The sequence below is a fragment of the Peromyscus leucopus genome, chromosome 2 (assembly GCF_004664715.2).
Source record: "Peromyscus leucopus breed LL Stock chromosome 2, UCI_PerLeu_2.1, whole genome shotgun sequence".
Taxonomy (NCBI): Eukaryota; Metazoa; Chordata; class Mammalia; order Rodentia; family Cricetidae; genus Peromyscus; species Peromyscus leucopus.
The window spans coordinates 63,884,511-63,904,928 of NC_051064.1; the positions used below are offsets into that span (position 1 = coordinate 63,884,511).

At 44.0% G+C, this 20,418-nt stretch overlaps 1 protein-coding gene across 5 annotated transcripts in view; it reads right to left on the reverse strand.

Moving 5' to 3' along the window:
* Palm2akap2 (PALM2 and AKAP2 fusion) overlaps window positions 1-20,418 on the reverse strand; it is a 474,883-nt gene that overhangs the window by 178,311 nt on the left and 276,154 nt on the right. For 3 of the 5 annotated variants that reach the window (XM_037202635.1, XM_037202633.1, XM_037202634.1), the window contains exon 7: window positions 9,957-10,649. The exons of the other annotated variants lie outside the window; for them this stretch is intronic. In XM_037202635.1, the coding sequence (XP_037058530.1) occupies window positions 9,957-10,649 (693 nt within the window). The remainder of the gene's footprint in view (window positions 1-9,956; window positions 10,650-20,418) is intronic. 5 annotated transcript variants of the gene reach the window in all.

Sequence of the window (20,418 nt, forward strand, 5' to 3'; positions counted from 1 at the left end):
CCACCGGACTTCTAATGAATAGATGTTGACATCACCTTGTTTCTCTTCAGGAAGTGTTGCAGAGACACCCCCAGCCTACAGAGGGCGCTGTTATCCCCTGACTATCTCCTCAAGTGTTTAAAGGTTCAAATAACTGGTGCCATTTTATCTTTTCTTGAAAAAATGACCCCTGCTTTCCCAATCTTTCTACATCCAATTTCATGGTCATTCTTACACCACTTTCATGACAGAGAGCCTTCTGTTGTGGTGTGAGTTGGAAGGCTGAATGCAGAACTTGTCACCTGGAACTCCCGATAAATGTTTTGCTCTGCTATGTGCGTAGAGTAATTACTATGCCCTTAATATCGATGATGTCAGCCTCACAGGGTTGGTGGATTAAAGAACGTCATACTCCCTCAAGGGGAATGCCCCACCCCCAACATACACATCAACCTTGAGGGTGCTGAACTTAATTCCTTACCAAAGTTCTGGTATTTTCCTCCATGGGAATGCCCTAGAGTCATGGGTTATGTATTGTAATGTACTGTCATGGCTGTGGCCTAAGCCTACACGTTCCACATTATAATTTTGTTTGTTTGTTTTGAGACAAGTTTTCTCTGTGTAGATATGGCTGCCCTGAAATACACTTTGTAAACCAGGTTGGCCTTGAACTCACAGAAATCTGCCTGCCTCTGCCTCCCAAATGATGGGATTAAAACTGTGTGCCACCACTGCCCAACTGACATTATAAATTCTCTTCATCAAAGAAATAATGTAAAGAAAGCCTTGCCATGGACTGGAGTGATGGCTCAGCAGTTGTAAGCACTGGTTATTCTTCCAGAGGACCCAGGTTCAATTCCCAGCACCCACATGACAGCTCACCACTGTCTGTAACTACAGTTCCAGGGGATCTGACACCCTCACACAGACATACTTCCAGGCAAAACACCAATGCACATAAAATAAGATTAAATAAATAAATAAAAAGAAAGCTCTGCCACCCACAGCACAGGATGGATCAGAGGAAACACGGGCCTACAAACACTTGGGCTGAATGCTTAGATGCATAGGAGCCATGTAGTTGCGGCATCCCTAGCACTTATGATTTGCATTTCTTCCACTTTGTATTGGTTCAAATTCTTATCTGCTCCAATCCAGCAATTGGATAGTCTACAAGGCACCATTTATGTTTCTGTCTTTCCTTAAATTCCAAACATAAAGACATCCCCCCAAGTCTACCTTGAAATCCAATTGGAAAGGCACCCTCAACTCATTTAATCTACTGTATGTCCTCCAAGGACACAATTTTCTGTGACACTTCCATAAGTGGTATCACATGCATTTTTTTTTTTAAATTCTTTCATGCCACAATTTTTTTTTTTTTTTTTTTTTGAGTACCCACTGTGTGACAGGTCCTATCCTACCTAGGCCAAAAGATGACAATTTATAGTCAACAGGCCAGATGGGGCCTAAAACCTGCTTTGTGAATCAGATCATTAAAACCCACTCCCAGTCTCTCATTTGTATGTTGTGTAGAGCTGAGGTAAGTAATTATGACAAGGACCACTTGGCTCACAAAACTAAAAAGATAGTTCCTATCTGCTATTGTATAGAGCAAGTTCATCAGTCCTGGTCTAGGTCAAGTAGATACGGTGATGAACAAGAGAGACAAGCAGCTGTGTTTCTTTGGGAGTGTCTGGAGAGTGAGCGTACTGAACAAAGACTACTAACTTAACCCTAAGGGGAATCCCAAGTTTACCCAGGAGATAACACTCTGAGCCACTGCTGGGACTTGCAAGAAAAATAAAAAAAACAAAACCCCACAAGACAGGTATGGAAAGAGATACACAAAAGAGCCAGAGAGAGTCATGCTGAGAGCTTGGATCAGTTAGTGTGGAAACCAGCTGGGACAGGCAGGCTACCAGGAGCACCCGAACGTGTGGGCCAGACAGCACCTGGATCAGAATCGCCTAAAACATTCCTCTGGGAATCTAGGTTCCATAGGTAGGACTGAGCTTTCCTCTCATCCCCAGGCACACCCAGGTGATTCTGGAACAATCCACAGTATGGGAGCTATTGGATTCCTCTTAGGTTGTAGGGGGTGACAGGAGGCGCCGCCAACGTGGTCAAGCCCGAAGTCCATTTAGAGCAAGTGAGAAGCGGAAAGAATTAGGGCCCAGACACACAGAGGTGGATGCAGTGAAAAGGCAGTTTATTGTCTATTAATACTGTACAGAGGAACAGAGAGAAGCCACGCGGACAGCATCAGATGGCGCTGGCAGTGATTTTTTTTTTTTTTTCTGAAGTTGGTTTTTGTTTTGTTTTGTTTTCATCTGAAGGAAACAGAACAGTCAAAGTACACTTCAGGTTACAAAGGACAGCAGCTAAGCCCAGCAAGTCTAATTCCGAGTAAGCCCAACAGGCTCCCAGCCCCCCACCCCACTGACCAACCACACAATGGATGTATATACAGCGGGGCCACTCACCCCGACTGAGCAGCTAAAGCTGAAAATCCCATCAACAACCTACATTCAACTGAAAAGCTGCATCAGACACAACATTTTCTGGAACCCTAGTTAAGATTTTTGTTTCTCCTAAGCCAGGAGTTTGAATGGAAGAAAGAATGTTCCAGAACCCTGAAAAGACAGAACTCTTCTTCCCACTTGTCAGAACAGGATATCATGGAATTCAGTGGAGCTACATGCAGAACAGTTGAGATCAGACAGTGCCTGGTGACCTCTGACCTCTTTAGATAGAGACTTGGCACTGCAAACCTTAGTGATATTGCCCTGCCCACCCAATCTGGAAGCCAGGAGGTTTCCTTGGTAACCTGGCTTTCCCTCAGCACCAGACAGCACCTTCAGGCAATTGCATAGTTCTTTTTGCTTTTTGCAGCTGTCTCCATGGCAGTGAGGTTCACACATGGGCTTGAGCTGGGCTTGTTTTGGGGGATGGAGGTGGGGTGGGGATTCTGGTGATGAAGATTTGAAAATTATTTGCCCGGAACCACAGGGGTTATTTTTATTGAAATAGAAAGAAATGTTTATGGCCTTGCCTTACTAAGAAAGGATCTTGGTCTCTTGGGGCAGGGAGGGATGCTGTTTGGGAAGCGAGTCAAACAGGTATGGCGGGAAGGCTCTGAGGTTTGACCCGCTCTGTCAACTGGATACAGGAACAGGCCTGGGTGAAGAGTTGCAGCAAAAAGAGAGTGTGGCCAATGGGGACTCATAAATTTGTCATAAGATTGGGCAACAGACTCAAGAACTGTACAAATTCACAATCCCATCTATGGGCAAGAGAGATAAAATTCTTTCCGGCTTTTACGGATCTCAGCAAGCACAATGCAACCTCAGCAATGGATACGAGGCCAATGAGGTGAGTTTGATGCTGTCTCTATTTCTGTATAGACTATAGATCAGGCATAGTCAACTTGCAGCTCATACACATGTAAGCATCCCTGATAGTGAATACCCAAAATGTTTTATGTGACATCATCATGTGACAGTGTCAAAAGGTTGGACACCTCTGCCAGTGTAGATGGTTATATACTTCCAATCATCATCTCATATATCTTATTCCATATATGTATAAATGTACCATAGGGAATGCTCCCTTAATCATACATGTGAAAGAACTGGACTTGGATCACTGCTAGGTTTCTCTTGCATAGAAAAAATGCATCTCCTTCCCAAAGGCAGTTATATATTGTTAAAGGTGTGGTCCAAAGGGCCACCAAGCTAACACAATCTAATGGGCCATGCACAGAAAGCTCAGTCTTACAGCATCCATCTGTTGGAAACCTTGGATTTCATGCAAAGGCAGTATAAGGCTGAGTCACAAGATCTGGGTTAGTGCTGTAGAACTCACCAGAAAGAAACCATAAGGGAATGGAGAAATAACTCAATCAAGGGTGTTTTCAAACACAAGCTCCATAATGCATATAGATTTCACTATAAAAATATTATTCTTTAAAAAAATACATAAATGTAAATCGTCCATTTCTATAGTGGCTCCTTACCCCACCCAGATCATGCTACTCATTTTAGACCGCAGTAAATACATGCCCTGAAGGGTGGCCCCGTAGAAGTCTAGGTCTGCTGCTTTTCCGAGCTAGTCCTTACAGCTTACAGCTGTGCTCCTGGACCGGGGTAGGGGGCCTAACAAGGTCTCTCACAGCAGGTGGTGCAGTGAGGAAGTCTCTGTAAGAAGGCATATACTCCCCATGACCTGCCTCTGGAATGTCAGAGCGGTTCTGCAGGCTCGGATGGAACTGAACACTCAGTTGGCGGAAGGGGAGAAATAAGGCCCAGGCTCTGTCTACGTTAACCCCTCCGGGTCACACCTTCAGGTTCTGCCTGAAGCTCCTGTGATTCGATCACAGTTCTGGGTTGGAGTGGGGAAGAGAATGTTGTGTTAACACAGCTTTGGAGTACAACCTTTGACCTGTTTGTTTGTTTGTTTGTTTGTTTGTTTTTCAACAGGACAGAAAAGGAGAACATAAACAGCACTGCTAAGGCAAAATATCCACTGGCACATCAGAATTTTTTTTTTTGTCATTCATTGTGTTGACATCACAAGGCAAATACATTCTGTAAACATATATGCTATACAGTACATTAACCATCTAAGGAAAGGAAAAGAAAGTCACCCTGTATGTCTTTTTTTTTTCTTTTTTTTTGGGGTGGGGGGGGATTCTGTTCTTTCAAGTCAGAAGGAGTTGCCGGGAATCTAAGGGAGAATTTTATGGATGGTAAGAGAAATGCTTTTCTTTAGATTTTTCTTTATGAAAAAAAAAAAAAAATGCAGTGACTTGAAAAAAAACCCAAGCGCCCCAGGTGACCATTCAGAGGCAGTAGGGGAAGAAATGACCATTCACACCTCAGCCTGTAGAAACTTAGAAATAGTCACAGAATATAAAAAAGTCATTGACATCAGGAAATATTTTGTTTTCCTGCTTAGTAAGAGAAACAGTGAAAAATTATTGTCATCATCATCATCATCATCATTATTACAAAAGTTAAGGCTGTCCAGATCTTGGATGCAGAAAGTCTGTGGTCCCTTGATTATGTATTTTCACATTGACAGCTAGGTTTTTGTGCGGCAGTTCTGACCCTCTGGTGTTAGACTGGCATGGGGAAGGGACTCCGAGGCCTCTTAAACTGTGTTCGAATGAAGTTGGGGGAGTTGGCCCGAGGACCACCAGTGCAAATTTCTTTCAAACATTTCAGGGTGTAATCTTTATACCGCGCTGCATCCAAACAGGCAGCAGTTGGGGTTTCGTGATGTGGGATTTGAGAAGTTTGCTGAAGCCATAAAAATCCACACTTTTCTAAGGAGGGGCTTTAGTTTTCCCTACAAGGTGCAGGTAGGTTTTCCTGGTAAGTCCTAAGGAAGGATAGGCTATGAAGGTGAGCTGCCAGCAGGAACCTAAGATCCGATTTTTCTCGTTATTTTGAGCTGTTTTCTGCGCACCAATAGCGCCAAAGCCCCTGCAGTGTTTACTAGCCCAGGAGAACAAAGGATGCGTTCGCAGTCTGTCCTAATCAATACACCTTGATTAAGAGACCATGGAGTTTTCAAATAATTAATTGCATATTTATAAAGTTTTTGAAACCTATCTCTTTAAAATGCTGGGAATTTATGGATTCCGTTATAAATGTAGGTGTTACAAAAATACAATAGGAAACTATTCACCTTGGAATGGTTTGAACTGTAAACGGACTCCACGGAGATGAGGTGCCTCTTCCAGGGAAGGGCGCACTAGTGAGTTAAACTCTCCAGGCAGACAGCCGCAAAGAGAGAGAACCCAGGGTCTAGGTTTTAAGTAAGAACACCACTAACAAAATATGTCCTCAGTGTGCATTCTGTCTACTTCCTTCTATGCTTTAAACGGACAGGGTCGGGGTTTATTAAGAAGGAAGGGCCAGAACAAGTACTTTGGCAGTTTGCCTTGATCACCTCACTTTGCCCTCTGCTTTTCTGATACCCATATTTTTTCCCCCTGGCATTAAGTAATTTACAGTTTTCATGAATGTTCTGTGGTTCCTGCAAAGAAACTTCTTAATGAAGTGAAGGAGTTTGGCTTCAGAGTTTTGTCCCAAAGATGACACTGTATCCCTTGGAAGCTCTCTCTCTCTTTATGCATTTCCCTTTTTATAAACTTTCAATATAGCAGGGAATTTTTTGGACCTTTCCTGGACACCGCCAATGATAAGTGGAATCACTGGATACTAGCCAACCATCTGAGAAGCAATTTGGGTTTTGTTGTTTGTTACATAAGGAAAATAATATAATTATGGGTAAAAGATTAAAAAAGAATTCCCTAAGGAAAAAAAATGACAAGAATATTCAAGCCATAAAGATTCTTTAGCTATGTAGGGCTAGACTTGGCCATTGTTACTGTCAAACAATCTAATTAAATACTATTGAAATAAAAATAAATATCTCTTTCCTCCTTTTTTGACTCTTATTTAAAAGGGAACTGATTGTATAGTATAAATATGTATATGTATATATTAGACACACATATATATGTGTATATCTGTACATTTTTGTCTTGCTTTTTTGTTGCTTCATTTCTTGTTTTTGAGGCAGAGTCTCGCTATGTAATTTACTATATAGATGAGGCTGGCCTCAGACGCACAGGGATCTGCCTGCCTCTGCCTCTCTGATGCTGGGATGAAAGATGTGTTCCATGATGTTGGGTGGAACGCATTCTATTTTAAAGAACAGCCTAACTAACATTAGCTCAAAACAAGATTGTGGCTTTTGCAACTTCATCACAAGGGTTCTTTACTCTGGTTACGCAACCACACAACCACATACCTTACTATAGAAGGGGTAATATCACAGACAATAATGAGAGAGAGAGAGACAGACAGAGAAACACACAGAGAGAGACAGAGACAAAGGGACAGAGACACAGAGAGAGAGACTGTCAGTAGTCATGGGAAAGGCAGAGTCACAATTACAAGTCTGCTTAAATTTTCATCATCAAGGCCATGACTTGATGCTGTAGGTGGGGCTGATTGAGGATTTGCTGAGCCTGAATCCCCCGCAGAGACTGAAATAGTATGCAAACATCAGCTATATTCAAATATACTTTCTTTTACTGTAGCCACAAATAATTTTAATAAGGGCAATATGTCTTACTTCGATTAAATGATATTCTTTAATAGCAAAACTTTAGAGCAAATCCTAACTTGGAGTTTGCCAGTCACTTGCTCATAATAATAATGACCCACAGATGCCGGCAGGTTATCCTTGGTCCTTGAGATCTTATGAAGAGTAGGAGGTACAGACTGTGGTCTTCATAGATAAGCAGTTCTCTTAAGAAGAGCAGGGGGGATGTGCCCTAGAAGCTCCAAACGTCAAGCCCAGGGGGTCTGAGCCATCCTCTCCCTCACTGTGCTTTTGAAACCTCACATTGAGCAGTCAGAATCCCCAAGAGAGCAAAGGAGGCAGGTGAAGTAAACTTTTAGATTGTGTATTTCCCAAAGGAATTCTTAAAACGATAGATTGTCTAAAGCCTTGGGGACTAGTTTCTCCTTTTGTGGAAATGCGTTTATCCACAAGGCGTTTTACTCAAGGCTCGTGTGCTATCTAACCACCCGTGGGGAAAAGTGAAGCTGAGGGCAGCGAGGGCTGTTGGCACTGACCCAGGGTTCCAGATAACAGAGTCCCTGCACTCTGACCCAGGGTTCCAGATAACAGAGTCCCTGCACTCTGACCCAAGGTTCCAGATAACAGAGTCCCTGCACTCTGACCCAGGGTTCCAGATAACAGAGTCCCTGCACTCTGACCCAGGGTTCCAGATAACAGAGTCACTGCACTCTGCTGCAGCAGCTTTCCCGGAAGCTCAGACCTAGGGTAATGCTCCAGTTCTCTCAGGAAAACCATTGGAGGGGACATCTGAGAAATTAGTTCACTTCCTTTCTTTAATTTTTCTTGTTTACATATTAAAGATTAAAAATGACTCATGTGCTCAATAAAAATGAAACTACTTGAGAAAAAAAAGTCATTTTCCTCTCATCGTAATAAATATAATTTTAAGCCAAGAAATGAGCAAAACAACAGATTTATCCTCCAACAAGCTAAATGGGACAAATTCAGTTGCCTCTGCAATTCTTCAAGCTCCCTCACTATTATTTTTTTTTTTTCTGAGCTACTTTTTAGATATGTTGAGACTTGATGTGGGAGGTCGAGTATACGGTTCTTGAAGCTATATTCTGTGGGAACATACATGATTCTATTATTGATTTATACATAATTTATGCATATTATGAATGTCTGGGTAAATAAAGTCACCTCTCATTAAACAGTTAACAACATCACCACCTCATCTTATTCCTGTATTAGAGTTTTCTTTTCTTTTCTAAATTCCTTCCCTTTGGTTTCACTAAATGCATGGCTGTCCAGATTGGGGCAATGCTAACAATGTATTTCAAGGTCTGTTCATCATGTTTTAGGTTAAAAAAAAAATTCCTCAATATTCTAGAATTTCCAGAAATTGAAACGAAGCTTTAAGAAGCCCAGGAATGTGCCACTCAGTCAGACCATGTGGAAGAATTTAAGATCTTTCTTCATCTTTCAACATTTCTCACAATGAAAAACCTTTGTTTGTTTTTTTGTTGAGATAGAGTTTCTCTGCGTAGCCTTGGCTGTCCTGGAACTCACTCTGTAGACCAGGCTGGCCTCGAACTCACAGAGAACCATCTCATGTGCCACTACTCGTAGCCAGGATTTTTTTTTTTTAAGAGTGGAGAAACCTACACCTTGAGGTTACCTGAAACACTCTCTTACCCATGGGGACATTAAAAAACAAAAGAAAGCACAGATGTGAGACTTATCAACCGGGCACAGGAGATGGACAGCTAATGCGTACAGCACCATCCTGGATACAGTGGGGGGTGTAAGAGAGCCCCCATAGGTCAGAGAGACTGCTTTAAGAAATATGGTCACTGCAGAGAGACTTCTCAAAATGATCCCCTCTTTGAAAATAGATGAGTTCAATCAGAAAATATCCATGAAAAAGGAAACAATATAAAACTTTACATTTCGGGGGAGCATGGAGACAAGGCTTATGGGTTGGTGAGCACTACACACACTGAAAACGGTGGTGGCCTGAGGTCCTTAGAAAATCCCGTGTAAAGGGTTCATTGGGTAAGCCAGAGGAAGAGAGAGCTGCGGACTGGCGGGTGATAATCCGTCCCCACACTTCAGCTGGGACAGGCGCTGGGTTCTTTGCTTTCCAGTCAACTTCATCTCGGTTTTAACAGAAGGAAAACACAATACTGTAATCTGGAAGCTTATGTAAGGCAGCAAAGAAAACGTGTCATCCTAGAACAGCCAGATTAGGCAGGGTAGGTCCGCTTTTGGCTACGCTAGCAACCGGCTAGAGCCCACAGCATTTTGCTACACAAGATATAAAAAAAAATAAACAAAACAAAGATCCACACAGCAAAAGAGGCAGGTGAGAAGCCAGGGGCATGGCAGTGTGTGTGTGTGTGTGTGTGTGTGTGTGTGTGTGTGTGTGTGTGTGTCTATGTGAGAGGAACACACGCCAAAATGAAAACCCCCCGGTGCCAACGGGTTTGAGTCCAGTCAAGTCAATTAAGGCTACTAGATAACCAGTTGCTATGAAGAGTCCTCTCCCATCGAGCAGTAGGGCACTGATTCACTCTTGAAGACACAAGGAAAGGTTTAGAGGAAAAAGTAAGTTCTCGGGGAGAAAAAAAATGGAGCACACACATGCACGTTGTTTCCCAAGTGAGAAGGAAAGATGTGAGTGAGAGATCAAAGCAAATCCAACTGCGAGGCAAGGCAGGCGTCTGCTTCCAGTTCACAGTATCGCAGTTAGTGGTACAGTGAGGTCTACTTAAGAGGTGGAGAGTGGAGAGGCTGCCCGGAAGAAAGGGGAGGAGAAAGAAGAGGTCACATGACAACACAGCATTGACACCGCTTTTTCTTTTGGGTACCTGGGGCCGGCTCTGTGGCCAGGCTCTCTTCCTTGCCTTCTGGGGATGAGGGTTCTGTGGTATCTGACACGGGCCTCCCGGACACCAGCTCAGCTGCGTTCCCGTCGATCGTGGACACATCCGTCACCGTCTTCTCTCTTAGAGACTTCTCATCGTCTTCATCGATCAGGACTAATTCGGCCTTGATGGTTTCGTCGTAGCCTAGCACCTTTTTAGTCTCCTCTTCATCTTCGATGTTTTGGTAGCCCATAAAAATCATGGTGACGGGTTGATCCAGGTTCGCCTCTGGCCCTTCCGTGCCGGAGGGCTGGGCTTGCTGCGCGGGGTTTCCCGAAGCGTGATCTTTCCTGGATTTTTGCACCATCTCTAACTTGGCTTCTTTGCAGAGCATGTGTTCCTTGGGATGGCCCAGGCTCCCATCTGCAACAACAGTCCTTTCCGACATGTGCCCCCTGAAGCTCGATTGTCCAGCCTTCTGAATTAGTTCTTCCACATCCCTTGCGCTTAGTTTGTGGACTCCGTTTTCTACCACGGTGCCTCCTGAGTGCACCTCATACACTACTTTGGTACCATCATCATAGACTTTGACTCCTCTCTGATGGACCCCCTCTGGGCCAATGGTGGATGCAGAGAGAATCTTGGTCTCTCCTGTTTGTTTGTCTTTCTCCACATTAATTTCCATGGCGTATACAGCTTGAATGAAAACAAGAGAAAGGAAGTGCATGTTACAACAAAAAAAGCCAGTGAATGGTTAATTGCCAAACAGACAGAAAAAAAAAAAAAAGTGGTTTGTGCCCTTCCTATCGTAACCACTGAGCATCCTGAGTGTTAGCAGGAGGTGTGCAGTGTAGACAGAGATGGTGTGTGTATTCTTCACACAGCAGCTTCATGCACTGGGAAGACAGATGCAGACAGTGACCACATCTCAATGAACTCGGACTTTTTAGGAGACCAGCTAAAATAAGAACCTTCAGATCTAACAGGACAGAATCTAACAGGGAAGGCCAGCGGCATGCAAGCGATTCTGACTGAGATCTGCTTAGGTTTATAGACAATTCCAAGATGTGCCTACATTCCAGAACCTTACAGTTGTTTTTCCAGCTCTTTCACCAAATATGCGCCTATTTTTTCCTCCACATTTCGTTGGACCTGTTAATGGAGAAGATGCCAAGTGTTCTGCAGGTGGGACATGATTGTCCTCCCCTACGCTACAACCAGCTACTCTGTAGACACTGAAAGGATAGGAAAGCATGGTACTGTGTGCCCTGAGAATCATCCAGTCATTAGCTGACCTCCAGCTGAAGTGGGAACTTACCATATACAACCCTAGGATGAATTCTTTGTATGACAGAAAGCACCCTTCAAATGGCTCTGTGACCACAGCACCGTATGGAAGTCATAGAGTCATTTTAAAGGGTTATTTTCAAACCACGTGTGATGGAGCACATCTGTGTCACTTAGCAAAACTTCTAAAAAAGAACCAGTGAACAGACAGATTGTCACGGCACCTATAACATAGGAACTGAGGGTGATGCCCAGAAGGTCCTCTGTCCTCTCTCTCTCTCCCTCTCTTCTCTCTCTCTCTCTCTCTCTCTTTCTTCCCTCTCTCCCACCCCAAACTCCCAAATCGCTCTCTTTCAGCTTTTTGAGACAGGGTTTCTCTGTGTAACAGCTCTGGCTGTCCTGGAACTCACTCTGTAGACCAGGCTGGCCTTGAACTCACAGAGATCTGTCTGCCTCTGCCTCCCCAGTGCTGGGATTAAAGGCGTGCGACACCACTGCCCAGCACTCTGTCCTCTCTTTTCTGCACAGTGCTAAGGCTCATGACTCTGTCCCATTATATTTTCCCTTCTGTTATCTTTTCTTCTGTTCCACTCCATATTGTTCCTGATGCTCCCCACCATGAGACTCTCCGCTCCTTTTGTCTAGGCTGAGGAAGAGTGTCATCCAAGGGACCTGATGCTGGTTTGGTACTCCTAAGTATCAGCTCTCCCCTGTCCTATAGCCTCTTGGGACACCCAACATTTGTGTCCATTCCCTCAGAGGCTCCTGTGAGACACATGTTGTGGATGGAACGGTGGCCCACGGAGCCACCTGGCTGCAGGCACCCTCACCTGGATGCCACTCGGACCCACTGGGCTCAGCAGCTCCAAAACCCTTACATCTTTTTCTCTTAACTCCTCCCTCATTTGGTGTGGGGTGACACTAGTCCCACAGTTTAGGTGCTTAGTTGTTAAGCCAGAAGCCTTGAATCACGTCTGTCCCTTCTTTCTCATCTCTCACGTGCAGTCACCGAGAGGATCTGCTTCTGGGATTGCCATCCACTTCCTCAGGACTAGCTCTTTCCCCCAGACCAGCCCCACTCTGCTGAGCATCACGGCCAGATTCCACATTTCAGTGACTCTTCTGTTTCCACACTCAAGGACTACACCTACGGACAGAGGGCCCAAGGCCGACTGGGGCCTGCTTTTGTATGGCCGGGAGGAAGAATGGTTTTCTATACTTTTTAAAAGGTTGTATAAAAAGAAGGAAGTCATTTGGGAAGTGGAGACAGGAGGATTAGAAATTCAGGGTCACTCTCCACTGCATAGTGAGTTTAAGGCCCGCATGGGCTACCTGAGACTCTGTCTCAAAAAGAGAAAGGAAAGAAGGAAGGAAAGAGACAGAAGGAAGGGCAAAGATAAGAGGAAGGGAGAGAAGACTCAGGAGGAAAGAGGGATAGAAGGGGAAGAGGAAGGAAATGGAGAGAGGAGGAGGGAAAAGGGAGAGAACGGAGGGAGAGAAGGAGGGGAAGTGGAGAGGGAGGGAGGGAGGGAGGGTAGGAGAGAGAGAAGAAAGATGGCGGTGAGGTTGCCAACAGAGACTGTGGTTCACAGAGTCTGAAATCGTTCCGAGTGGCCATTTACTGGGGAAGCCTGTGAGCCTGTAGCCTATCTGACTCACCCTTCTCAGAAACCTGCTCTTGTCTGTGCGGGTGAAGCACCAACTCCCTGGCTCAGCACACAGTTCCTGTCAGAATCTGTCCCCATCCCTCCTTCCTACTCACCTCATAGTCTGCCTTGCTTTCCATACACACTGACCGCCATAAACCTCAGGTTATGTTCAGGACACTGCCCAGACTATCCTGGGCCTGTGGTCCTTCTGCCTAACCTGCTTTTCACAGTTCTGTGGTAGTATTCTAATTGTACTGAAATGTGATCTTAGCTTCCCGAAAGAGAGCTATTTCCCTGTGTGTAAGTCGTTTCATAGTCATCCTGCCTTCTCATTGGTTGTAAACCCAAACACGTGACTGCCTCATCACTGCCTGTATGTACAGCCCCCCAGGTCTTAAAGGCATATGTCTCCAATGCCGGCTGTATCCCTGAACACTCAGAGATCTATGGGGTTAAAGGCGTGCGCCACCACCGCCACACTCTGTCTATGGCTCTAATAGCTCTGACCCCGGGCAACTTTATTTATTAACATACAATCAAAATCACATTACAGTACAGTTAGAATACCACCACACAGTTCTCCTCCAATAATCCTCTAGTATCTCACCTACTCGCTTGTCAACGCCTGAACCCCTGCCCTTTTCTGAATATCTGCAACTTGTGAAGAAGATCCTCCTTGCTTTTTCAGCTGTCAAATCCTCTCTCTCTCTTTTCTCCTCACATAGAACAAATCACTCCATCCCATACCGAAATAGTTCCCGATTTAACAATTCTTCCCTGCAAAATCCTTTGCACTTTCTACACATCCAAATACAACACAGTCACCAAGGTCAAGATCAACTGCCCTTCTCCTGGATTCGGATGCTTTCTTCGAACCTCCCATCTCCGAGTCACCACTCTCTTATTGAGACTCCATGGACACTTTCTAAACTTCTCTGAGGACACTGAACAGTTTCTACCCAGCTGTGTGTGTGTATAGTCCAGCGTGGCTCTGAACTCCAAATCTTCCCACGTGCTGAGACAATAGTGTGCACCACCACTAGTGTTTGTAGGGGTGATTTATCAGATTCCTGTATATATATTGGTTCCTTGCCTACCATCCTTGTGTGATCCTCCATTGCCAGCATCTACCTAGAACCTTTTCTATAGAAGGTACCTGATAGACACATTTGCCAAACAAATGTAACTAAATGGTCTCCACCAGTCACAAATACCAAAGAAAGGTTCACAATTAATGCTTGTAACAGTTTAAGAAATCAACAATAACATTGTTCCAGTTGCTTGTATGATAAGATACAATTTGTTCAAGGTGGACATTGAGCTAAAATGATTCAGAAGAAAAAAATCCAGTGCCTAGTTTGCACAATATCCATTTTGAATGTTTTAGTTGTTTGGCATAAAGATAATGATTTTTTTTTTTTTATCAAGTGACACTATGGGAAGCCAGCCATTATTTGTCACAGAGGTACATGAGTTCACACACAAAGACTGTGATATAAAAATTGTATTTATCTCAGTGATTTCCTGATTTTCCATACAGCATGTGGTCAGGGAAACAAAATGTGTATTTACAATTTTACATGGACTCCAAAGCTTGTTTTTAAAATATTACAATTGAATTAAAATTCAGATTTGGATTAAAATATAGTTCATCACTATTAACATAATGACTGACGGTGGTAGGTAGAATAGTGAATTCTCTCCCAAACTTCCAATGACACATGAACAAAATGATATATTAACCCGTCATCAGTACACAGTATGGAACAAAATATTTCTATGCTGGTGTGCCAGGACGCAAATGATTAAGAGGGGGATGTTTAGAGACGCCCCCTCTCTGCCCAGAACACCCTTATAGTTGGTCCATTATCGCTCCTTCCCCATCATTGCACCCAGCCTCCAGGATGTTTAGAGATGCCCCCTCTCTGCCCAGAACACCCTTATAGTTGGTCCATTATCGCTCCTTCCCCATCACTCTGCACCCAGCCTCCTTTCCCCTTTGCCTGGAACTAGAGGGTGGGGATGTGAGTAGTCCTTCTCTGGAAAGGTGATGTAGGTCCACGGTGAGAAGAGGACAGAGTTTAGTGGGAGAGAAGGTAAGAGCTGGGGTGGGGGAGTGTGCGTGCAGAAAGGTGGTGAATGAAGCTGGAGTAGTGGCGAGAAAGGAAAGCAGATGATGGAATCCGAGAACTACTGCTGAGTGGAAATGGGAATTAGACATCAGGTAGGAAATCTAATCTCAAATTCCTTCTTAAGAATCCATAGGATGCTCAAGCTGGCTTCAGGTTTGCTTTCCAGCCTCACCCTCTGCGATACTGGATTACAAGCATGGACCACCACACTGGCCTCTGGATTCCTTTTGATTATTTGTGTGTCATTTTAAGTGTTATTAAATGTGACACGACACTGGGACAGAACCACATGTGGACACAGTTTCATGAGGGGTGTATATGCATATTTATAAAGTACATATTGTACATGACCAGTTCAATGTTTCTGGAATTGAGCACAGAAAATTTTAAGCATGTTATGACTTAGCTTTATGTTATAAAATACAATATACACAAGTACCTTGTCTTTCTAGACAAAAAATAAGGCTTCACAAGGAAGCATAGATTTTTTTCCTTTCTTTCTTTTTTTTTTTTTAGCGGTTCATCAGGGATGTGGTCCCAATTTCTCTCCGCCTTTGCTCTTCTTTAGTAAAGGTACTGAGGAGGACTCACTGAGAATCTCTGACTTAATCAAAGGCAGGTGCTTGGTCCTCCTGGATGGGAACATGGGAATGTCAGCTAAACTTCTGGAAAGCTACGCAGGAGGAAGAAAGCTTGCCTTGGTGTTTTTAATGAGATTCACATTTTGCTTTTGTTCTCAAACAGTAACAGCAAATTGAACGAGGGTGGAGATGGATCAGTAGGATACAATCACTTCAGTTCTAACTTCATTTCCCCTGTTTCTGTCGGGGTTAAGACTGAACCCAGGGCCTTATGCACGCTATGTGTGTGCTCTGACACTGGGCTACAGCTCCAGTCCAAACTTTTTTTTTTTGAGACAGGGTCTTGCTACGTAGGCCATTTTGCCTCAAACTTGCTATCTTCCTCTTCTGTCTCTTGAGTCATAGGGCGGCAAGTGGGCTCCACCACAGTGGGCAACTTTTGGGGAGTTTTGTTGTTGTTGTTGTTTGTTTTGGTTTGGTTGGTTTCTTTGCTAAAAGAGTAACTGTTCTGGAGCATCCAGTATTGAACTACATCCCTTTGCACTCTAGACAAATGTTCTACCAAATGTTCTACCATTCAGCTACATCTGCAGTCATCGTTTTATTTTTTAAGACATAGTCTCATATAGTCTAGGTTGTCCTCAAACTCACTATATAGTACAGAACGACCTTGAACTCCTGAACCTCCTCCCTGTACCTCCCAAGTGCTGGGATGATGGATGGGTACCACCATACTTGGCTCCCTGACCCATTTTACTTTTATTTTGAGACATGGTCATATTCAGTTGCTCAGGCTAGCCTTGAACTCTCAATCTTTTTGCCTCAACCTCTCCAGCTGTGGGATTACAGGCTTGTGCCATCAGGCCTGAGAGCATTTTGTTTTCAATGTATACAGTTTTAAAACATTGTGTACAAAGAAATTTATATCCAAAGCCTCTCCCTTCTGGCATGCCTTCATCTCTAGCCACAGGAAGGCCCTCCAGTTGGCCTGACAGTCCTTAAGTCTCCCCACAAGGAAGGTTTCTGTAGTCTGTGCTGAGGTGAGACTCATGGGGGAAAATGAGGAAAGTGCTTTCTTGGCCAGGAGCCCCTCCAGAACTGTGCAAGAGCCCTGTGGATGTGAGAGGATCTAAAAAAGGCTTCTATGGTTTCTAGAAAAATGACCTGGGGGTGAGGGACATGAAACTCAAGGCAATTTAATGGGAGTCTCACTGAGAGGCTGCTTAGCGTCGGGAAGTACGCTGCTAGTGACGAGAGATTCAGTTGTTGGGTTCCAAACCTTGTACATTGACATCAGAAGGAGCGGCCCACGTGAAACCGCTTAGTGTCTTCCACTAATTCAGCAAGACAGCCAGGCAGTGTGTCTACTTCCCTGATAAATATCAAGGGCCAGTGTGACTCGATTCTCTAAAGGAACACAAACGAGCAGCTACTTTGGTGATTTGATTGGAAGCCTTAGTTCTCCTCCCCGACACCCAAATGACAGAAACCTCTGTGATGACAGAGGGCTTTGGGCAGCCTGGAGAGATGGGTCTGAGCAGTGGTTAATACTTAGTTCCAGTTCAGACTTATCCCCAGGCTTCCCCTTAGCTCTGGCAAACAGTAAGGGTGGCTGCTGTCTATAACAGAGAACAAGAGTACCTGACATAGGAAAGAGCAGGAGCAACCAGCAGGATCATGCTTCAGAATCAGTCCAAGCACACAAATTCAACAGGATGGAAAATTCCATCATGGTACAATCCCCTGATTCAGGCTTGGACTCCTAGCTTACTTCCTTTGCCTCTCAGAGGTCATGGAAGATGGGGTCGTGGGGAGATGACCGAGGTCCATGTGTAAGTAGAAACAATACATACCTCACTGCCGTTTGTCAGTGTGATGGAAGGTGTCCAAAAAGGCAGCAAGACAGTGGACCTGAACATGTACCCAGGTCATACCCATCTTTGGGCCCCATCATTCCTCATTTACACCATGTTGGTGCAGCCTGGGTGGTTCATGAGCCAGTGACATGTAGAGTGCACAGGAGAGCAGTAGCAGACAGATCATTATAGTCACTCACAATGGAGGATGCTGAGCTGGGGACATTTTGCCTGAAAGATACCTAGCAGCCAGCATTGTAGTCTCTCACAGGCAAGTTATGCATATGCCTGGCTTATTAAGCAGACATACCTACAAGTGGTCCTACCCCGCTGAGCATATGGTTATATTCACACCTCCTCTTGAGGTTGGAGTGTAAGATCGGCCATTGTGATATCAACAATGAAAACAAGGGAATCAATTCAGAGTGACTTTCCCCTCTCATCTCACAGGTCAATCTCGTACTCCAAAACCAGGCTGAAAAATGTTTCTTGACCCAGTTGTTTTCCCAAGAGACCTTCGTATTCTACAGCACAATAGGGTGTCTATAACACGTATAGCTGCATGTAAACAGTTAAATCAGTAACTAGCATGCACATAGAGTAAATGATAATTTACAACAATTTATCATAGTTTATGAAGAAGAAGAAGAAGAAGAAGAAGAAGAAGAAGAAGAAGAAGAAGAAGAAGAAGAAGAAGAGAGAAATTAAAAGGTTTCCAACATGAAAAAATGGCCATGCTTATACAAGGATGAAAATATTGATATTCCTGATTTTGATTACTACGTATTTCATATCTGTCCTGAATTATCACCTTTTATTCCATAGACACATGTAATTATTCTATATCAATTAAAATAACCCAAACACCTAAAAATAAATAAATAAATAGATACTAATAGATGTGTGATATTGATGGATAACAAGGCAAATCAAGTTTCTTATCTCTGGCTTCACCCCTTTTTGGTTAAGAAAAGCAAGCCAAGCTGAACAGTTCCAAGAAGCACATTGTAGAGGAGACACAGAACCCCAGTGAATCAAGCCTTGAAAGTCATCTAGCATCCTGGGCTACGGCTGCTCTGGGCTTTGGGCACTGGGTCTCAGTGCCCTTCCCCAACAGCTTTATCTCAAGAATCCTACGCTTCATAGAAGACACTGGAGGTTGGCACTCAGAATTCTGATTTTTAAAAAGGAGACATGCTAGATTCCATTGGAGTGTGATAGTCAGGATAACAACCCTAGAGAGAGTTTTCAAAGAGCAGAGGCCACCATGTGCTAGTATGGACCTATCACACTGAAACTACACAGGGGAATCTCATTTTGTTTTAATTCAAAGTCCCTAGAAAGATTAATTAATGTTGGAGATAAGTACATGTTGATTACAAAGATGTTGTGTTTCTGTGGACAAGATGCAAACATGCTCTGGATATTGGGACAGTCATCAAATCTTGATGACAGTTGTGATATTCACTAATCTGATTACCAGAGTAGGCCAGTTCAGGCACCCACTTGACTATTGCTAGTAGTCTAAGGTAGGGTCATCCTTGTGGATTTCTGAGAACTTCCCTAGCACCCTGTTTCTCCCTGTTCCCATAATGTCTTTATTTATTATGGTATCTTTTTCCTTGCTCTCCTACTCTGTTCCTGTTCCAGCTTGAACCTCCCATTCCCTTATGTTATCATCCCCCATCCCTTGCCCCACAATATGGTGGTATTTTATTTGTACTGAAATGTGATTTTCATTGTATGTTAATAAATAAAGTTGCCTGGGGGTCAGAGCTATTAGAGCCATAGCAAGAGTGTGGTGGTGGTGGTGGTGGCGGTGGCGGCGCATGCCTTTAATCCCAGCACTTGGTAGAAGAGCTAGGTAGATCTCTGTGTGTTCAGGGATGCAGCCAGCATTGGAGACATACGCCTTTAAGACCTGGAGGGCTGGACTTACAGGCAGTGACGAGGCAGTCATGTGTTTGGGTTTACAACCAATGAGAAGGCAAAACAGAAAGACTATTTATAGACAGACACACAGGAAGTAGGTCTCTTTTCAGGGAGGTAGGAGCACTGCAGGAGGTAAGATTTTAGCTCTGAGCTCTGACCTCTTGGCTTTCTCTTTTACATTGGTTCTGTGTTTTTTATTTTAATAAGACGGTTGGTTACATCTATACCACCCCCACCCCCTGTTTTCATCATAAAGCCTTCATCCAGTAACTGATGGAAGCAGATGCAGAGATCCATAGCCTGGCACCAAGGCCAAGCTTCAGGAGTCCAACCGATAGAGAGAGGAGGGATTCTATGAGCAAGGGACATTGAGATCATGATGGGAAAATGTACAGAGACAACTAGCCAAACTAGTGGAAATTCATAAACTATGGACCAATATCTGCGGAGCCCCCATTGTACTGGACTAGGACCTCTGGATAGGCAAGACAGTTTAGCTTGAACTGTTTAGGGGACTCCAGGCAATGGGATCAGGATCTGTCCCTGGTGTATGAGCAGGCAGGCTTTTTGGAGCCCAGTACCTATGGTGGAACACCTTGTACAGCCTTGGTGCAGGGAGGAGGGGATTGGCCCACCTCAATAGAGTGTACCAGGCCCTGCTGACTCCCCATGGGAGGCCTTGCCTTGGAGGAGGTGGGAATGGGGGGGGGCTTGGGGGCAGGAGGAGGGAGGAGAGTGGGATCTGTGGTTGGTATGTAAAATAAATAGAAAAAAAAATTTTAATCATAAAAAAAAAACCCTTCATGACTGATTACGCCGATGGGTGTTAATTTAAAGTTACCAAGAACCAAGAGATCTTTAATGGTACATGTAACCTCAGTGCCCTGACTTTGTTTTTTATCAGTAAAACAATGAAGACTAACGTCTTCTTTTCATAGTTGAGGTGGAAATCAACCATGAAGAAAAGTGAGGTTCTGAGGTACCATAATCAAGAAGTATAAAGCCCCTAACAGTGGAGAAAGTTTTCT